The sequence below is a fragment of the Asparagus officinalis genome, chromosome 3, assembly GCF_001876935.1.
Source record: "Asparagus officinalis chromosome 3, Aspof.V1, whole genome shotgun sequence".
NCBI lineage: Eukaryota > Viridiplantae > Streptophyta > Magnoliopsida > Asparagales > Asparagaceae > Asparagus > Asparagus officinalis.
In genome coordinates this window covers 83306786-83321857 of record NC_033796.1, presented here as the reverse complement: position 1 = coordinate 83321857, position 15072 = coordinate 83306786, and the positions used below count along the sequence as shown (strand labels likewise).

The window sequence follows — 15072 nt, the reverse complement described above, 5'->3', positions numbered from 1 at the left end:
CCAGACATCTGTTTATGCTCAAGAACAAAGATATTCAGTGAGGCATAATCTGGATGAGGACAATGAAAAACTTAGGGCAACAACTAGTTTCTCCATCAATGCTTTTGTATTAGGTTCATTGTTTACAATAGTAGTGTTTCTCGTATGTATCGTTGTGATATTTGTTGGTTTCTCCATTGCAAAAAACATGTGATGTTCTTGTATTGTTTTTGTGAAATAAGTCCTTTGTTTTTGTGTAGTTGTGGCTGCTGTTCTTGTATTGTTTCTTACATTTGCTTATCATGTGCGTGGCTTTGTTATCGAAAGGTTTTGCTGTTTGCATGAGCTTTGTGTTGTTTTACTGATGACAGGTTGTCGTGTTTGGAGAAATTTGGCAAATTCAGTTATCTAAGCTTTTTGCAAATACTTTTTGGTTAGCTAAGCTATCTAAGCTTACTGCTTGAAGTTATGCTTTTATTGATGACAGGTTGTCGTGTTTGCATGAGCTTTTTGGTTTGCAAATGCTTTTACTCGCTGAAGTTATGCTTTTTGGTTTGAAAATTTGCAAATGCTTATTGATGACAGGTTGCACCTAATAATAAGTAATGTACTTCATTTATACAAAGATAAATTTGCAAATGCTTATTGATGACAGGTTGCACCTAATAATAAGTAATGTACTTCATTTATACAAAGATACATGTTGCATGTTTCAATAATGACAGGTTGCACCTAATAATAAGTAATGTACTTCATTTATACAAAGATACATGTTGCATGTTTCAATATTAAAACCGATTATGCACGGGCCTTAAATCATCAAATCTCAAACCGAGTATGCACTGGACAAGGAACTGACAGTTCAAATTACCTGTGCTTTTGTACCTGTTTGTGTTAATTTCTTGAACCGAATATGCAACGCCAATATTCAGCATAAAGACACATCTGATTTAATATGCAATGCCAAGGTTTACAAACATCAGCTTCTAATCAAATCATGTTCACGTTCAGCTACAATCAAAGGGCTTCACTATTAGCTTCAGTTATACAAATCAACCCATCTTACAAACAAACATCAGCTTCGAAACATCATTGAGTACATAACAGTTTACAAAAAAAGACTGGGACACACATTACATATACATATATGGGGCAATCAATCCACCTTACAAGCAAAACAACATAACAACATAACAAACGCACGTAGAAGACACAATTTCCTCACTCACTTAATCTTCATCTACGAACCAAGAAAGCCAGCAACTCCCTACAGTTAAGAAGGCACAAATCATCACTATTAACCTAAAACAACAAATATCAGTTTATTTTATTAATAATAATGTTGTAGTGTATAAATGACTACAATGGAACATAACTCTCATTTAATAATTTAAAGTCTAAAAACCACTAAAACTATTTCCAGTTAAGGCTATAGTAACCATATAAATTTTTCAGTTAAGGCCATCTAGAAATGTTGTCTTCATAGTAATACATCATCCCCATCTTTACTTGATGACTCATTACCCTCTTGCAAATTTGTATCACCGCATGTAAAAGACCTACATGATAATAAATATATATATATATACATATACATATACATATATATATATATATATATATATATATATATACATCAAGGGGGATAATAGAAGGTGAAAAATAAGACAACATAAATAATAAAATAATTATTACTTACGGATTTGTGAGCGTCGGACAATTTTGCTTATCATGTGATTGGCCTACTTTACTACACCCGTGGCAACGTCTATCTTTTTTATTTTTTGCTCTAGCTATTGCTTTCTCTTCTCCTCCCTTCAACCTTTTGCCGCACCCTTTTGCTTGCACTTGATCAGGTTTATTAAAACTATATTGAAAAGTACAAGAACCTTGCACACTAGTACCGTCATCTATTTTTCTAAAATTACTACTCATTTGATTACTTTTCTTGGTGAAGCTCTTTACAACCGTGCGTCCACTAACCATGTTGCTACTAAGAAATTGGTCGATTTGCTCATTAATGATACGCACTCCATCGGTAAACATCTTTCTCGTTTCTTCACATACGAGAGACTTGTCAACTAATTCAAAAGATGATTGGATAAATTGACTACGCATTAAAAGATAAGAATTGTCAGGGCTTATCTACATGCCTTTATCATCATCCACTGTCCCCGATTTTACAGACTTAGTCCACCTCTTTAAGATGTATTTATCGAGCAATATTTCAGTATCAATTTTTATTATATATGATATAATGTGCGTACATGAAATTCTGGTGGTTTTGAACTTTTTACAACTACAAGAAACCAAATCCAAGTCCTTGTCGTAAACAATTTCACGGATTTTACTTGTTGCGAGCTTCTTTCTTTGAATTTGATACACACTCTAATTGTCGATTGCCCTAACAAATTATAACTTGTAGTTAAAGCTATCACACACTATAATACCTATGAAAAGTATTTGGAAGAACAAGAGGGAATGCCTTAGTCATAGCTGGGTCTTGATCGGTAATAATCATCTTCGGGGCACCACCAGACATACTTTCCAAAAATTGATTAAATAACCATACAAAATCATCAACGCTTTCATGATTTAAAAAACCACAAGCAAAAATAATGGTTTGACCATGATTGTCAACCCCCATTATTGGTGCAAATATAAGGCCATAGCGATTAGTGTTATAAGTAGTATCAAAGATTACAACATCACCGAAAAATTTGTAAGCCCGCATTGATCTTGCATCGGACCAAAAACAACGAGTAATCTTTTGTTCCTCATCGGCCTTAATTTGAAAAGTAAATAAGGGATTCTTTCTTTGTTCCAATTTTAAATACTCATAAAACATTTCACCATCATGCCCCTTCAAATCAGCACGTATATCCCTTTCATGATTATACAAATCTCTTTGAGTGCACCCAATATTTTCTATACCTCCAGATTGTACTCCAAGAAAACTGAATTGTTGATGCTGAGGCATATTCACCATAGATAACTGTTTGGTTAGGGACTTTGTTGCGGCTGAAACGTTACAATGGGACCTTAGAAGATGAACCTTTGATGATGTTCATAACGGGTGGCTGTGCTCCTCATTAAAAATAATAACAATATATTTTTCAGAGTTTGATTTTAAAACTATAATTTTGGTAGTACAATCCTCAGCTAAGCTTCCTCGACGTCTTTTCTTTCCAATATCTGTGATTCTTGAAGATTTTCCTTGTTTAAAACAAACATACTCCTTCCTTCTTATTTCACCACTTCCCGGCTCTTTCTGAGTAGTCCAAGACCTTACACTAACCCAGCTGCTTTAGCATAAGTATTGTAGAATGTCATAACATCATCTATTGTGTCAAATTCTTGCCCCTTTTTTGGCCTCAACTCATCTGATACTTGAGGAGTATATATCAAATCATCATCGTCCAAATTTACTTCATTAGCTTCAGTGTCCAAGTTTTCCATTTTACACTAAAAATTATAATTGACCTATAAAAAATGGAGGCAATATGAAACAGAAAATAATATGGGGAAAAAGACTTAATTTTTTGACATTATAACCTAGTTCTTTTCTGATCGCATTTACTATATATAACGTCATAGTAAATCTCATTTTAACACTTAATCATATCGATTTTTTTCAGGCTATGATTGCAGACAACCCAATTTCCAGATCAAAAAGAAATCTCAATATCATTGGTTTTTTGCAGACAAAAAACAAGCATAATATCCAATTCAACAAACCCTAGCCCAAATCTCAATCTCCAACTAACTCACGTTCAAAAAAACTAAAAGACACCCATTAAAATTAAACACATAAAAATGAAAACCCCCAACAAATAAACTATACACATACTAAAAAATGACAAAATTTTTGTGGCTTGATCGTTACCTGAGTTGGGGGATCTCGAGAACGAGCTCGAGGGAGATCAGTCACAGTCGACGGAGTTGGGGTAGTCGGCGTCGGATGAGTTGGGGGAAGTCGGCGGAGGAGGGGGGAAGTCGACGGAGGAGGGGGTAGTCGGCGGAGTTAGGAGGAGGGTTTGGGTTTGATTTTCCGACTGCTTGATGGATGAGGATTTGGGTTTGATTGCTTGAGGGAGGGAGAAGCTGAGTTAGATTGCTTGATGGAGGAGGAGCTTGGTTCGATTTTTTAGGGAGAGAGAGAGAGAGAGAGAGAGGGATTTGGGGGTTTATTTCACGGAGTGAGAGAGAGAATGAGGAGTTAGATTGCTTGATGGAGGAGGAGCTGAGTTCGATTTTTCAGGGGGAGAGAGAGGAGAAATGCGATTTGGGGGTTTTTATATGGAGTGAGAGAGAGAAACGAGGTGATTGTCGTGCTCACATGCGCTGGTTTTTTGCAAAAAACGGAAAAGAAAAGTCGGGCTCAATGCGTACCAGGCATGCGTATGTGAAACGCATTATTGGTGTGTGTTCTATATATATATATATATACGTATATATATTATTATAATATACTTATATGTATATATAATAGATACTAGAAATGGGAAACTTGGTAGCAATGCTCAAACTTTAGTGAGTTGTGCTAATTTGTCGCTAATCACAATTGGAGTTGGTGAGGGTAGTTGAGGGTATTTCGGAGGTGTGATGTAAGGGAAGATTAGGCGAGATACTACCAGTTGCTTTAAGAACTTTGGTACAAAGGTTGCTGCCATTTTCTCTTCTCATCTCTGATCTAATTATATTATATTATATATATATATTTTATTTATTTATTATTATATATATATAAGATTAATGGGTGTCCTATGTCAAGGAGAGGATTTCCTCCTTGAAAATGATGTGGCACAATCCACACCATGTGAATAAAGTAGGAGAGAGAATATCACATGATGGGGATTGTGCCACATCATTTTTAAGGAGGAAATCCCCTCATATGACAAGGATACCTATTATTCTCTCTCTCTCTCTATTACACACACACACACACACACACACACTAGTTTCAGGCCCGTGCGATGCACGGATTTGTTTAATATGCAAAATTGATGTAGCAAAAGAATGCAAAATAAAACAGTAATAATATATAAATAATCAGAAATGATACAACCTAAGTTGCATATATAGTTTGAAAAATTAAAAAGTTTGGAAAACTTGAATCAATTTAAGATCATATATAGTTTGAAAAATGTAAATGTATAAAAACAGTATTCAGAAATTTGATGGGAGTTATTTTATTATTTATAAGGTAGAAAAAATTTAAAATTAAAGTGAAATGTCAAAAAAGTATCAAAAATGGGTAAACTTAAAAAAATTGAAAAAATGAAAGGTTTGGAAAAATATAAATATGGGAAAATAATATTTGAACATTTTGTGCGAGTCATATCAATATTTAAACCGTTGATAACTTTCCAAAGAAATTGGTAAAAATAAAAATAAAATGTCAAAAAACAAAGAAAATATAATACCTATCATATAATGGGTGTATGACATCCACCTGACGAAATTATGAGACAATGTAATAGCTAAATCAAATAAAGTCAGTATAAGAAAATTGTATATGATTGCAATTTAAGAACATCATCAAACCATAAGAATACGACATAAGAAGTACTCAATTAGTTAAATATTTATAATATTTATGACAACACCATTAAAATGAGAAAACTAAAAGCCTTTTTTTAACAGCAATTGAACAATAATACTATAGCTGAAACAAAATGAAATAGGTATCTTTCAGTTAGACTGATACGTCAAACCATACTCAGAATCAAGTCCAATAATCCGCCTCCTTTCCCAAGTCCAGTACCTGATACTTCTCAAGGAGCTGCCACTGAATGTTACATAATCATCACTGTGTTCCTACAAAGTAGTTATCTATTTCATCAAATCTTTGAAACATCACCCCATACGACAGAGAACTTTCAATAAGATACATGGATTAAAAAATTAAATTTGAGTTTATCAAACATGCACATAAGCATGCACCACTACATACACATATATTACAGGACACGCTCAGATAGAGCTAACAAATTTATCCAAAAATTAAAATCACATTAGAATAATTTCATGCTATGAATTAGTCAAATAATAACTACTGAATTTTATGTTCTCAAGCATATAGTGTCTTATAACCTTACAATTCGAAACATTGGTTCAAAAATTCAAGGAAGATTCTTAATATTACTAATTTCATAATAGTTGATACAATGTTACAATCAAAATCCGAACAACCTTAAAAAAGTGTATGTAAATGTAGTGATATATCATTCAGAAACCAATGAATTATATTATTTTAAATGCAATTTTATATCTAATGTTATATTCTCCGTCATTGAAAAATTCCCAAATGTTCACTACAATTAAATGTCTAAGGAAAAATCTCTTGAAATTCAAATAATCTGCAAAATATATGTCTTGAAGAAGTCGGAATGAAAATAAGGGGATGACAGAAATGATAGGAAAGTTTAATTCGTCCATAATCTTTATAATTAGGACCATTATCTTCCAAGTTTCTCTAAATGAGTTGATGTCATCCACAAAATCATATTTTCGTGCAATGGCCTAACATTTGTTAAGATGGAAATTTGTTAAGTTAGAAAATAAATTTAGAAAAATATTAACAAAGCATCAAATTTATTGGGTTTGTGTAATAAGATATAGCTCGGCTTAAATAACTTTGGTAAAATAGAGCTAATAACATGTATATTAGTCTGATTTACATGCGTAGTTATATTAACATCATGATATTCATCAGATTGATAATTATTCTATACAGCAATAGTGCATAAGAGTGGGTACTGAAGGGGGGAAAAAAATCCAGTTTGAGATAGATTTATTTCTAACATTATGAATTATTGTACCTTCAGATCCCGCAATATTTCTAACGAAAGAAGTGTTTCCACACCTGATCTTTTTTGAGAAAGATATAGAGAAAGAGAACCCGAGGAGTTGTAGTCCTATTTAAATTGTATTATTTGTGGGAGATGCACTATAAGATTTGACAAAATCTAAACTTTCTATTTTTACCCTACATCCATGTGATATGTCAAGCTTAAAAAGATGTTAAGAAGCATAAGCATAAGTTAAGTTTAAAAATTGAAATCGGCATGCTCATTTATTTTATGCAATCATGGTCTATAGAATCACAAACTGGCCAGCTTTTAAAAAGATCGAAAACTGATCCATCGTGGAATAGAGAAACAAATTTCTAATTGCAATTATATTAGACAAAGCTTTGGATAAAGGATGCATGATTAAATAGATTAAGGATGCAACTACATGATCCACATAATTCATTCTATGTGGATTAAGGATGCAGCTACATGACCTGTAGAACTCTTCTAGATGAGTTATGTGGTCCGCACAGCCCAAATGTGATCTATAAGGATCAGGAATACATCAAGCTTATTACTCACTGCAACACTTACCACATAATTGTTAACATGAAATGGCTGACAGATTGTCATGGATATTTAACACCAAGAAAGTATATAAAATCAGTTATGATACAGGATCTACTCTAGACCCTTTTTTAAGGAATCCCAGTCCTTTTACTGCACATTTGTCAACATTAAGAAGTAAAATGTTGCTGACAGGAGAGTAAATTATGGCTACATAAAACATAGAACACCCGATTACTCTATTTCACTTCTCTCATTCTTATCCCTACACCATCTCAACTGGCATGTGCTCATGAACAGTGTGCGCAAATCCAACAGTAAACTGAGAAATGACATCAAACTTGTTTGCCCAGGTTTGCAGTGCTTGACATGTTATTGGCTTATCAGATACCTTTAACTCACTTAAAGTTCATTGTCCTCCCAATTGACATCCAAATGTATTTCAATCAATTGAATAACTAAGACATGTTTTATTAACACAACCCAATTGACATCCAAATGTATTTCAATCAATTGAATAACTAAGACATGTTTTATTAACACAAGTAAACGATATTATTTCAATAAAATGTATTTCAATCAATTGAATAACTAAGACATGTTTTATTAACACAAGTAAACGATATTATTTCAATAATTATGGCTCTTCTTTTAGAAAAATAATAATAAGATGATAATTGATGGCCCTTGCTAATACAAATCTAAATACATCATTCTAGCAGAAAAGATCATATAAAAATTTTACTGACCGTTAACCCACTCTTTGTACCTCGATGTATTGAGAATGGGAGTACGATTGTGGATTTGGCTTCACTATTCTTGAGAAACAGGGTAGGACTATGGGTGAGACAGACTGTTACAATAGAGCTCGAGTTCAAGCTAGGTTCATTTAATTCTTGGGGAAAACAGAGATGAACTAAGCATGAATGAGCTGTAGTTTCAAACTTGCAGACAATTAGCCCAGTAGCTCGAGCTTTACTTGAGATTATGTTTATACTAACAGAGCATAACCTATGCTCAGCTTGTTTATACACATCTAAATAAATCAACTAATTTTAAATTCAATATCAATTACGTTTAGTTGAAGCATACCACATAAATATTGTACTTGGTATTTAGCATCCTTAACCAATATGTCCAAACGTCCAGCTACAGTTTCAAAAAAGACTCCCAAATCATTGTTCATCCACAACAAAGATTTCCAAAGGGCATAGGTAAATAGAAGCTAGGATTTCAAACATCATTGCACAATGAAAGACATAGATAAGTAGTGAGAATTCAAGATGTTAAATAGAGGTGCTAAAGCTAAAAGACTATTTTTACCAGCTAATTTGAAGAGATCTTCGATCGAATCAGATAGAGGGACAAGTTTCCCCATTGCAGGGCCTTCTGTGGTATCATCTTCATCGGGATGATGTCCATGAATTGTTACTCGGGCCTTCTGTGGTATCATCTTCATCGGGATGATGTCCATGAATTGTTACTCTCTTGGTTACACTACTCGAAAATGGCTGATGAGTGGTTGTTGGCGGGATGATGTCCATGAATTGTTACTCTCTTGGTTACACTACTCGAAAATGGCTGATGAGTGGTTGTTGGCGATTCTGCAAAATTATTGCACATTAGTCCTGTTTCACATCTCTGGTTGTGGTCTCAAGAGCACATTATTTGTGGAATATTACATATGATTTCCATTTTCCTCCCAAAAGACTGTACATGTCTTCGAAATTATAGTTTACTACATATGATTTTTATCATTACACATCAGTTCTGGCTCAGATGTCTGTCGGTCTTTAGAATAATAGAAATCATATGTAAATTCTGTACTCAAAATTGATCCTTATAATTTCACAAATGAGCTCAACAATATGAAAATAGGAATCTATTTCAGTCTGGCTAATTCAGTCAGGTAGTGTAACACAATGAGACTTCTGTAGGTGTGTTGTATATTTACATGCTTGAATTAAAGCAGGAACAAATGATTTTATTCACCTTGTGTATCATCAACAGTCACACCATTGACATGTAATTCTCCATTTGTTGGTCTTAAATTCTGTCCACAAGAATCACAATAGCTGTTGGTACCATAACCTTGAGTACTGCCCTGGATCCTAATGGTGCAAGGCGACGAGCTACTGCAAATGCTCGGGATCAAATCCTCATGCTCTCTCTTCTCTGCATCACCAAAACACACAAACAATACATAAATAATAATAAAAAATCTATTTTCCCCAGAATTCAAGCAAATTAACCACAACACTCAAATTACCAAGAACCCTTTTTGGCTTCTTCTTCGCCTTCGGCTGCGGCGGCGATGGTCTACTCTCAGGCTCTCTCTTCACGGAGGCCGGTGGCCGGCGGCGCCCTTGTAGGAGGTCGGTATTCCTCAAGCTTTACCGTAGGCCGATGGGTGAGTTGCGGCCGAAATACGCTGTCGGCGGATGGCGCCGAGATGGCTGGCCGGTGAAGGAAACGCCGCCGCCAGTTGCATGCGGGAGCTTGCCGGCGGCGGAATCGCCGTGATCGGAGGCGGGCGAGCTGAGACTGCGACTCCTTCAGCCTCCTCTCCGAAACTTCCAGCTGCAAATTTCTCATTTTTGATGCCATCGGAGGCGGGCGAGCGAGCTGAGAAGGTGGCGTTTTTTATGGGAGCTTTGGAAATGGTTGAGTTTTTGATGGGAGCTTTGGACATGATGGCACAGTTAAGAAAAAAACTGGAACCCAATGCATTAATTACGGAAGTAGAGAAGGTGGCGTTTGCAATGTTCTTGGAAATTGAAATAGATGTTATGAAAGAGAAGGTGGCGTTTACAACACTTAAATTTGATGAATCGATTTTTTTAAGAATTTTTTTTAAAAAAAAAAGGAGAAATTGCCTCGTGTTGGGAACCGAAATTGATGCCATGTGGTTTTTTAAGGGTATGTGTTTTTTTTGCCACGTGTCATTTTTGCAAAGTGGCATTTTGATAGAGAGAAAAAAAAAGAAAAGCTAGATATGGGTGGATAAAATTTAATTATTACTATTTAAAGATGGTTCAATCTTGACCCTCCAACTAAAATTGACGCATAGGATCCATGCATGTCACATCCTATTGGAAACTTGCATCTCATAGGATATGCTCCCTATATATCTATATAAATCCACCCCCTAGATGGTGTCCATGATTTGAATATCTTAGCCATCCGTATGAATAGAAAAGAGAGTTTTTGCAACTTAGCAAAATAAGTCCTTATTATATTGATATATTAGAACAGAAATATTATTAGTTTCTTACCTCTTTGTCAAAATAAAGCAGTTCCTTCACTTATGATATTAATGTATTAGAATAGAAATATTATTGGTTTCTTACCTTGCTATCCTCGTCTTTCACAGAAAAAAGTTCCTGATGATTATAGGCTAAATTGCACAAAAATGCTCTATAGTTTTACCAATTTTGCAAGTAAGTGACTCCTATTTTAAAACTAAGCAAATAATTTCCTCAGTATTTCCTTTGTTAAATAACATTGTTGCCGTTAAACTTTTTTCATAAAGACTCAAACGCTCCTCCCCCATTTAATTAATTAGACCTCTTTTATTATTTTATCAACGATAAAAGCCCAATATTTCACTTACCCATCTACAACCCCAATGTTTGATGAATAGCTTTAAGGATACAAAATGTAGCAGAATAGCATATGATAGCTCACATAGGTATATTCCCAGAATATTTTGACAACTGTCAAGGAGGACATCAATTTGCAAAATTTTTAAAAATTTGGGGGATTTATTTCCAGTGTTTTATAACTTTGAGTAAGTTAACTACAAGGTTTGAGAACTCTAGGGCATTTATTTGCTAGGTTTTAAAATAAAGATCACCTATTTCCAAAGGTTGGTAAAGCTATGGGACATTTTTTTCCAGCAATTTATGTTGGATTTAATCTAATAAATCTAATTGTGGGCACATATGATTAATCAATGTGTATTGCTATCTTTCAGGATAACCCACTAAACAGGACCCGCCCTAGCATAAGGCAACTAAGGCCTTTGCCTTGGGCCCCAAGTTGGATAAGGCCCACCCACCCATATATATAATATATGTAACTTAGTTACTTAAGCATAAAGCTAACCCTATTTAAAGAGTGAATATCCAAAGATAAAAAGTGAAGTTAATAGCTTAGCAACTTATGAGATTGAAAATTTTGAATTCTTAATAGCTATGAATATTTGGTATGACATATTGTTTGCTGTTAATTCAGTTAGTAAAATCTTACAATCTAAATATATGCATATTGATATTGTCATAGATCAATTAAAGGATCTTATTGTATATTTAGAAAATTATAGACAAAATGTTTTTATATCTGCTTTGAATTCAACTAAAGAACTTGCTAATTAAATGACGTACAACCTATATTTTGTGAAAAACGTAAAATTCATAGAAAAAAACAATTTGATGAAATATTGGTAATGAAACAACATTTAACGCTGAAGAATCTTTTCGTATTGAATATTTCTATACATAGTTGATAAATCGCTTGGCTCAATTGAAAGTAGGTTTGAACAATTTAAAACGTATGAAAAAAAATTTGGTTTTTTGTTTGATTTGAAAAAATTAAAAGCTTTAGATGATATTGAATTGAAAGATTAAAATTACTAAAATCTTATTTAAGATCGACCATGTTACAAGATATTGAAAATAATATGTAATTTTGCCGCTCAAAAGGTAAGAAGAATGAGATAAAATGTATTATGAGTTGTATCACTTAGGCCTCATCCAATATTTCGCCTTGGGCCCCAAAATTCCTAGGTACGGCCCTGCCACTAAAGTGATCAATTAATTTAGGTTAATGAGTATTTAAATAAGTCATTTGGTTATATGTGCAGATACCAGGTTGTAATTGTGATTTGTTGAGGGGCCAAATTACAAATGTACAACATCTATAAATAAGGGGTTATGGTCCCTAATCTAGGGTAACATTCTCTAATTCTCTTCACCCCCATCTAAAGGAGAAATTCGGCTATAGAGAAACCCTAAGGTTAGAAGATCCAAAACTCATCTCAGGTTTCATCTATGGATTCAGGTATAAGCTTCCGCTCTTTTGATTATTGTTAATCTCTTCGAATTAATCATGGCTTTATGGTTTTAGATCTCAAGTTTTTATTAGATCTAACAATTTAGACATGATTTTATCTTTCCTCCTGATATATATATTTTTAATTAATAGAGAGTATACAAAAAAGGAAGCTGATTTTTTGACAACTGTAATATGATGCACAGTCGTAGGATGTAAGATACTCAGAGCGTCAATAAAAATTTTTCCGGGATTCATTCTCAAAAACTGGCCGGCCCTGATCCAAACAACACCCCATCCTCATGCGTAAAGTTGGGGTGTTTGTGGATCTAAATACACATGATCTATTATCAATTAGGTACGAGATATATCAACTTTATGTCATGATAATTTGCTACAGATAGCTCCTTACTGCATCAAACGCACTATAATATGCCCGATTTCTGAAACGAATTTGATTCCGCAATACTAGCTCCTTACTACTACATCAAAGGTAGGTAACATTTGACAGATCACACAAAAAGAACAAACGAAACATATATCTATCTCTTCGCCATTCTTCCTTCATTGCAAACACGAACATCCACCAACATCACAATAGACGCACTAAGATTTATACCAACCAAAAAAAAAAAAAAAATGGGAAGAAAATTCATTACATCATTCAGTCTGGTAACGTCGTAGGAGCCAATGAAGTGATGAACCAGAGAGCTTTTACTTAAAATCACCCGACATTGAGCTCAGGTTTAATTGTGCAAGTCATGCCCTTATGGCGATTCCTCGCAAGAATCCTTTTGGAAACAGGGGAAATGAGCCGGTCTGTTGGGCTCATGTACCTGCTTCAAAAGATTTATTAAAAGAAAAAGGGAGATCAATAACATCTATACGGCAAAAAGTTCAGTTAATTAAATCGGTTAATCACCTTTCAGCAAACTTGGATGAGTCTTTAGGGAGTTGAAGAGGAACAGGAGTGATGCTCTTCTTCGAACTCTGTGAGATCTCTGCTGCCTTCTCATTTGAAGTTTGCTCCATTTTACTGCAAAAGGGAGAGAAAGAGATTGAAGATAGGAGTAGAGTTCAATTGATGAAGGAGTTGTATTTATTATTTAACAGAAAGGGAAAAAGGAGAAAAAAAAAAGAAATTAAGTGACCGTTGCTATTATCAAGCAACGGTCTGTTTTTTTTTGAAGTGATGCTGATATGAACAGTGGATTAATTTTTGTAGTGGGTCGGTTGATGTTAGACCCGACCCAAAACGACCCGATAATACTCCCCAAATATTAGTTCTGTCATCAAAGCCTTACCGCGCGAAAATTAGAGATGAGTTCACAGCTGGTGAGCGCTTGGGCTTATATCTCCTCTCCTTCAAACCTCCATCGTTCTCCACAAAAGCCTAACCCTAGAAACGATCGTTGGCAACACCGTGGTGGATCTGCACGCAGATCTCAACAAAATCCTAACCCCAAGTTTTTGCGAGTAATAATCTCTCTCTCCGCCTATTTTTATGCAGAAATATAAGAAATTACAAGTTTACTTACATTTTTTTTCTCGTGGTTTATAACTTGCTTGATCGTTTGCAGGATGAAGTATTGTAAAGGATGTTTGTTTGGTAAAGATGAGAAGGATATCATGGTATATAAGTAAGTGAACTGTTGTTGTATTTTTTTTTAATTGCTTTGGTTTTAAATGAGGGATTTTTGTTGGATTAAATCTAATTATTGGCACATATGTTAAATTATTGTGTAATGCTATATTTAAACTTAACCCGCATAAAGTGATCAATCAATTAATTGGGTTAATGTGTATTTAAATATGTCATAGGCTAATTGTGTAGATACTAGATTGCAAGTCTAATTTGATGAGGGGAAAAAAAAAATAGAAAATAGCAATATCTATATAAAGGGGTTATGGTACCTAATCTAAGGGTGAAATTCTCTGTTTTCTTAATCCGCATCTAGAGAGAAACAAAAAGAGAGACCCTTTAGATTAGAAGATCTTAAACCCTAATTCAGAATTTCTTCATGGATTCAGGTATGTTTCCGCTAATTCTTCTTGTTAATCTCCTCTTTGAATTAATCATGATTCTTAATTATATTGTATGATTAAGATCGAATAAGGATAACAAGTGGCATCAGAGCCTTCGTGATTAGTTCTCTGAGATTAATGTTTAAGTTGAACAAAATTAGGGTTTGTTTTTGGATCTGTTCCACGCATGAACAATAACATGCAATTTGATCTTGTTTTCAATTATGTCGTTTTGTTTGATCTGGATACTTTCATGTATTAAGATTGCTTACAAAACATTCATGGATTAAGTTCAAAATCTATTGCAAAAGATCTATTTGGTTTGGTCGTTGATCTTTGGGCTATTCGCCGACGATCTTCAGGCTGGCGGCACCGCTGTCAAATGAAGATAGCGGCGGTGGCCATCATGAAACCCTAGGGTCGAAACCCTAAGGTGCAGGAGATCATGCAGGAGATCGTGCAGATTTTAGTGGGGAGTTAGGGCAGCGGCGGTTACCTTAATCGCAGGCGAGCCTTCACCCTAGGCGAACTCGAAGAAAATTTTAAAGCGAGCTTGAAGTTGATTGCAGGTGAGCTTCGTCAAATTTGGTTGAAGGCGAGATATGTCGACAACGCTATCTGGTGAGCCTGCACTCGCAGGCGAGCTTGTGCA

General features: G+C 34.6%; 1 protein-coding gene and 1 long non-coding RNA gene across 2 annotated transcripts; both read right to left on the bottom strand.

Moving 5' to 3' along the window:
- On the bottom strand, nt 949–9950 carry LOC109835360. Its single transcript, XM_020403340.1, has 6 exons — nt 9847–9950; nt 9613–9734; nt 9336–9518; nt 8882–8947; nt 8667–8759; nt 949–1246 (listed from the first exon to the last, which is right to left on the bottom strand). Exons 1-6 carry the CDS (start codon nt 9948–9950, stop codon nt 1209–1211), a joined length of 606 nt encoding a protein of 201 aa, XP_020258929.1. The 3' UTR covers nt 949–1208.
- Nucleotides 12836–13507, bottom strand: LOC109832359. The gene is made up of 2 exons (XR_002244728.1): nt 13318–13507; nt 12836–13231 (listed from the first exon to the last, which is right to left on the bottom strand). It is a non-coding gene; the product is annotated as an uncharacterized LOC109832359 (long non-coding RNA).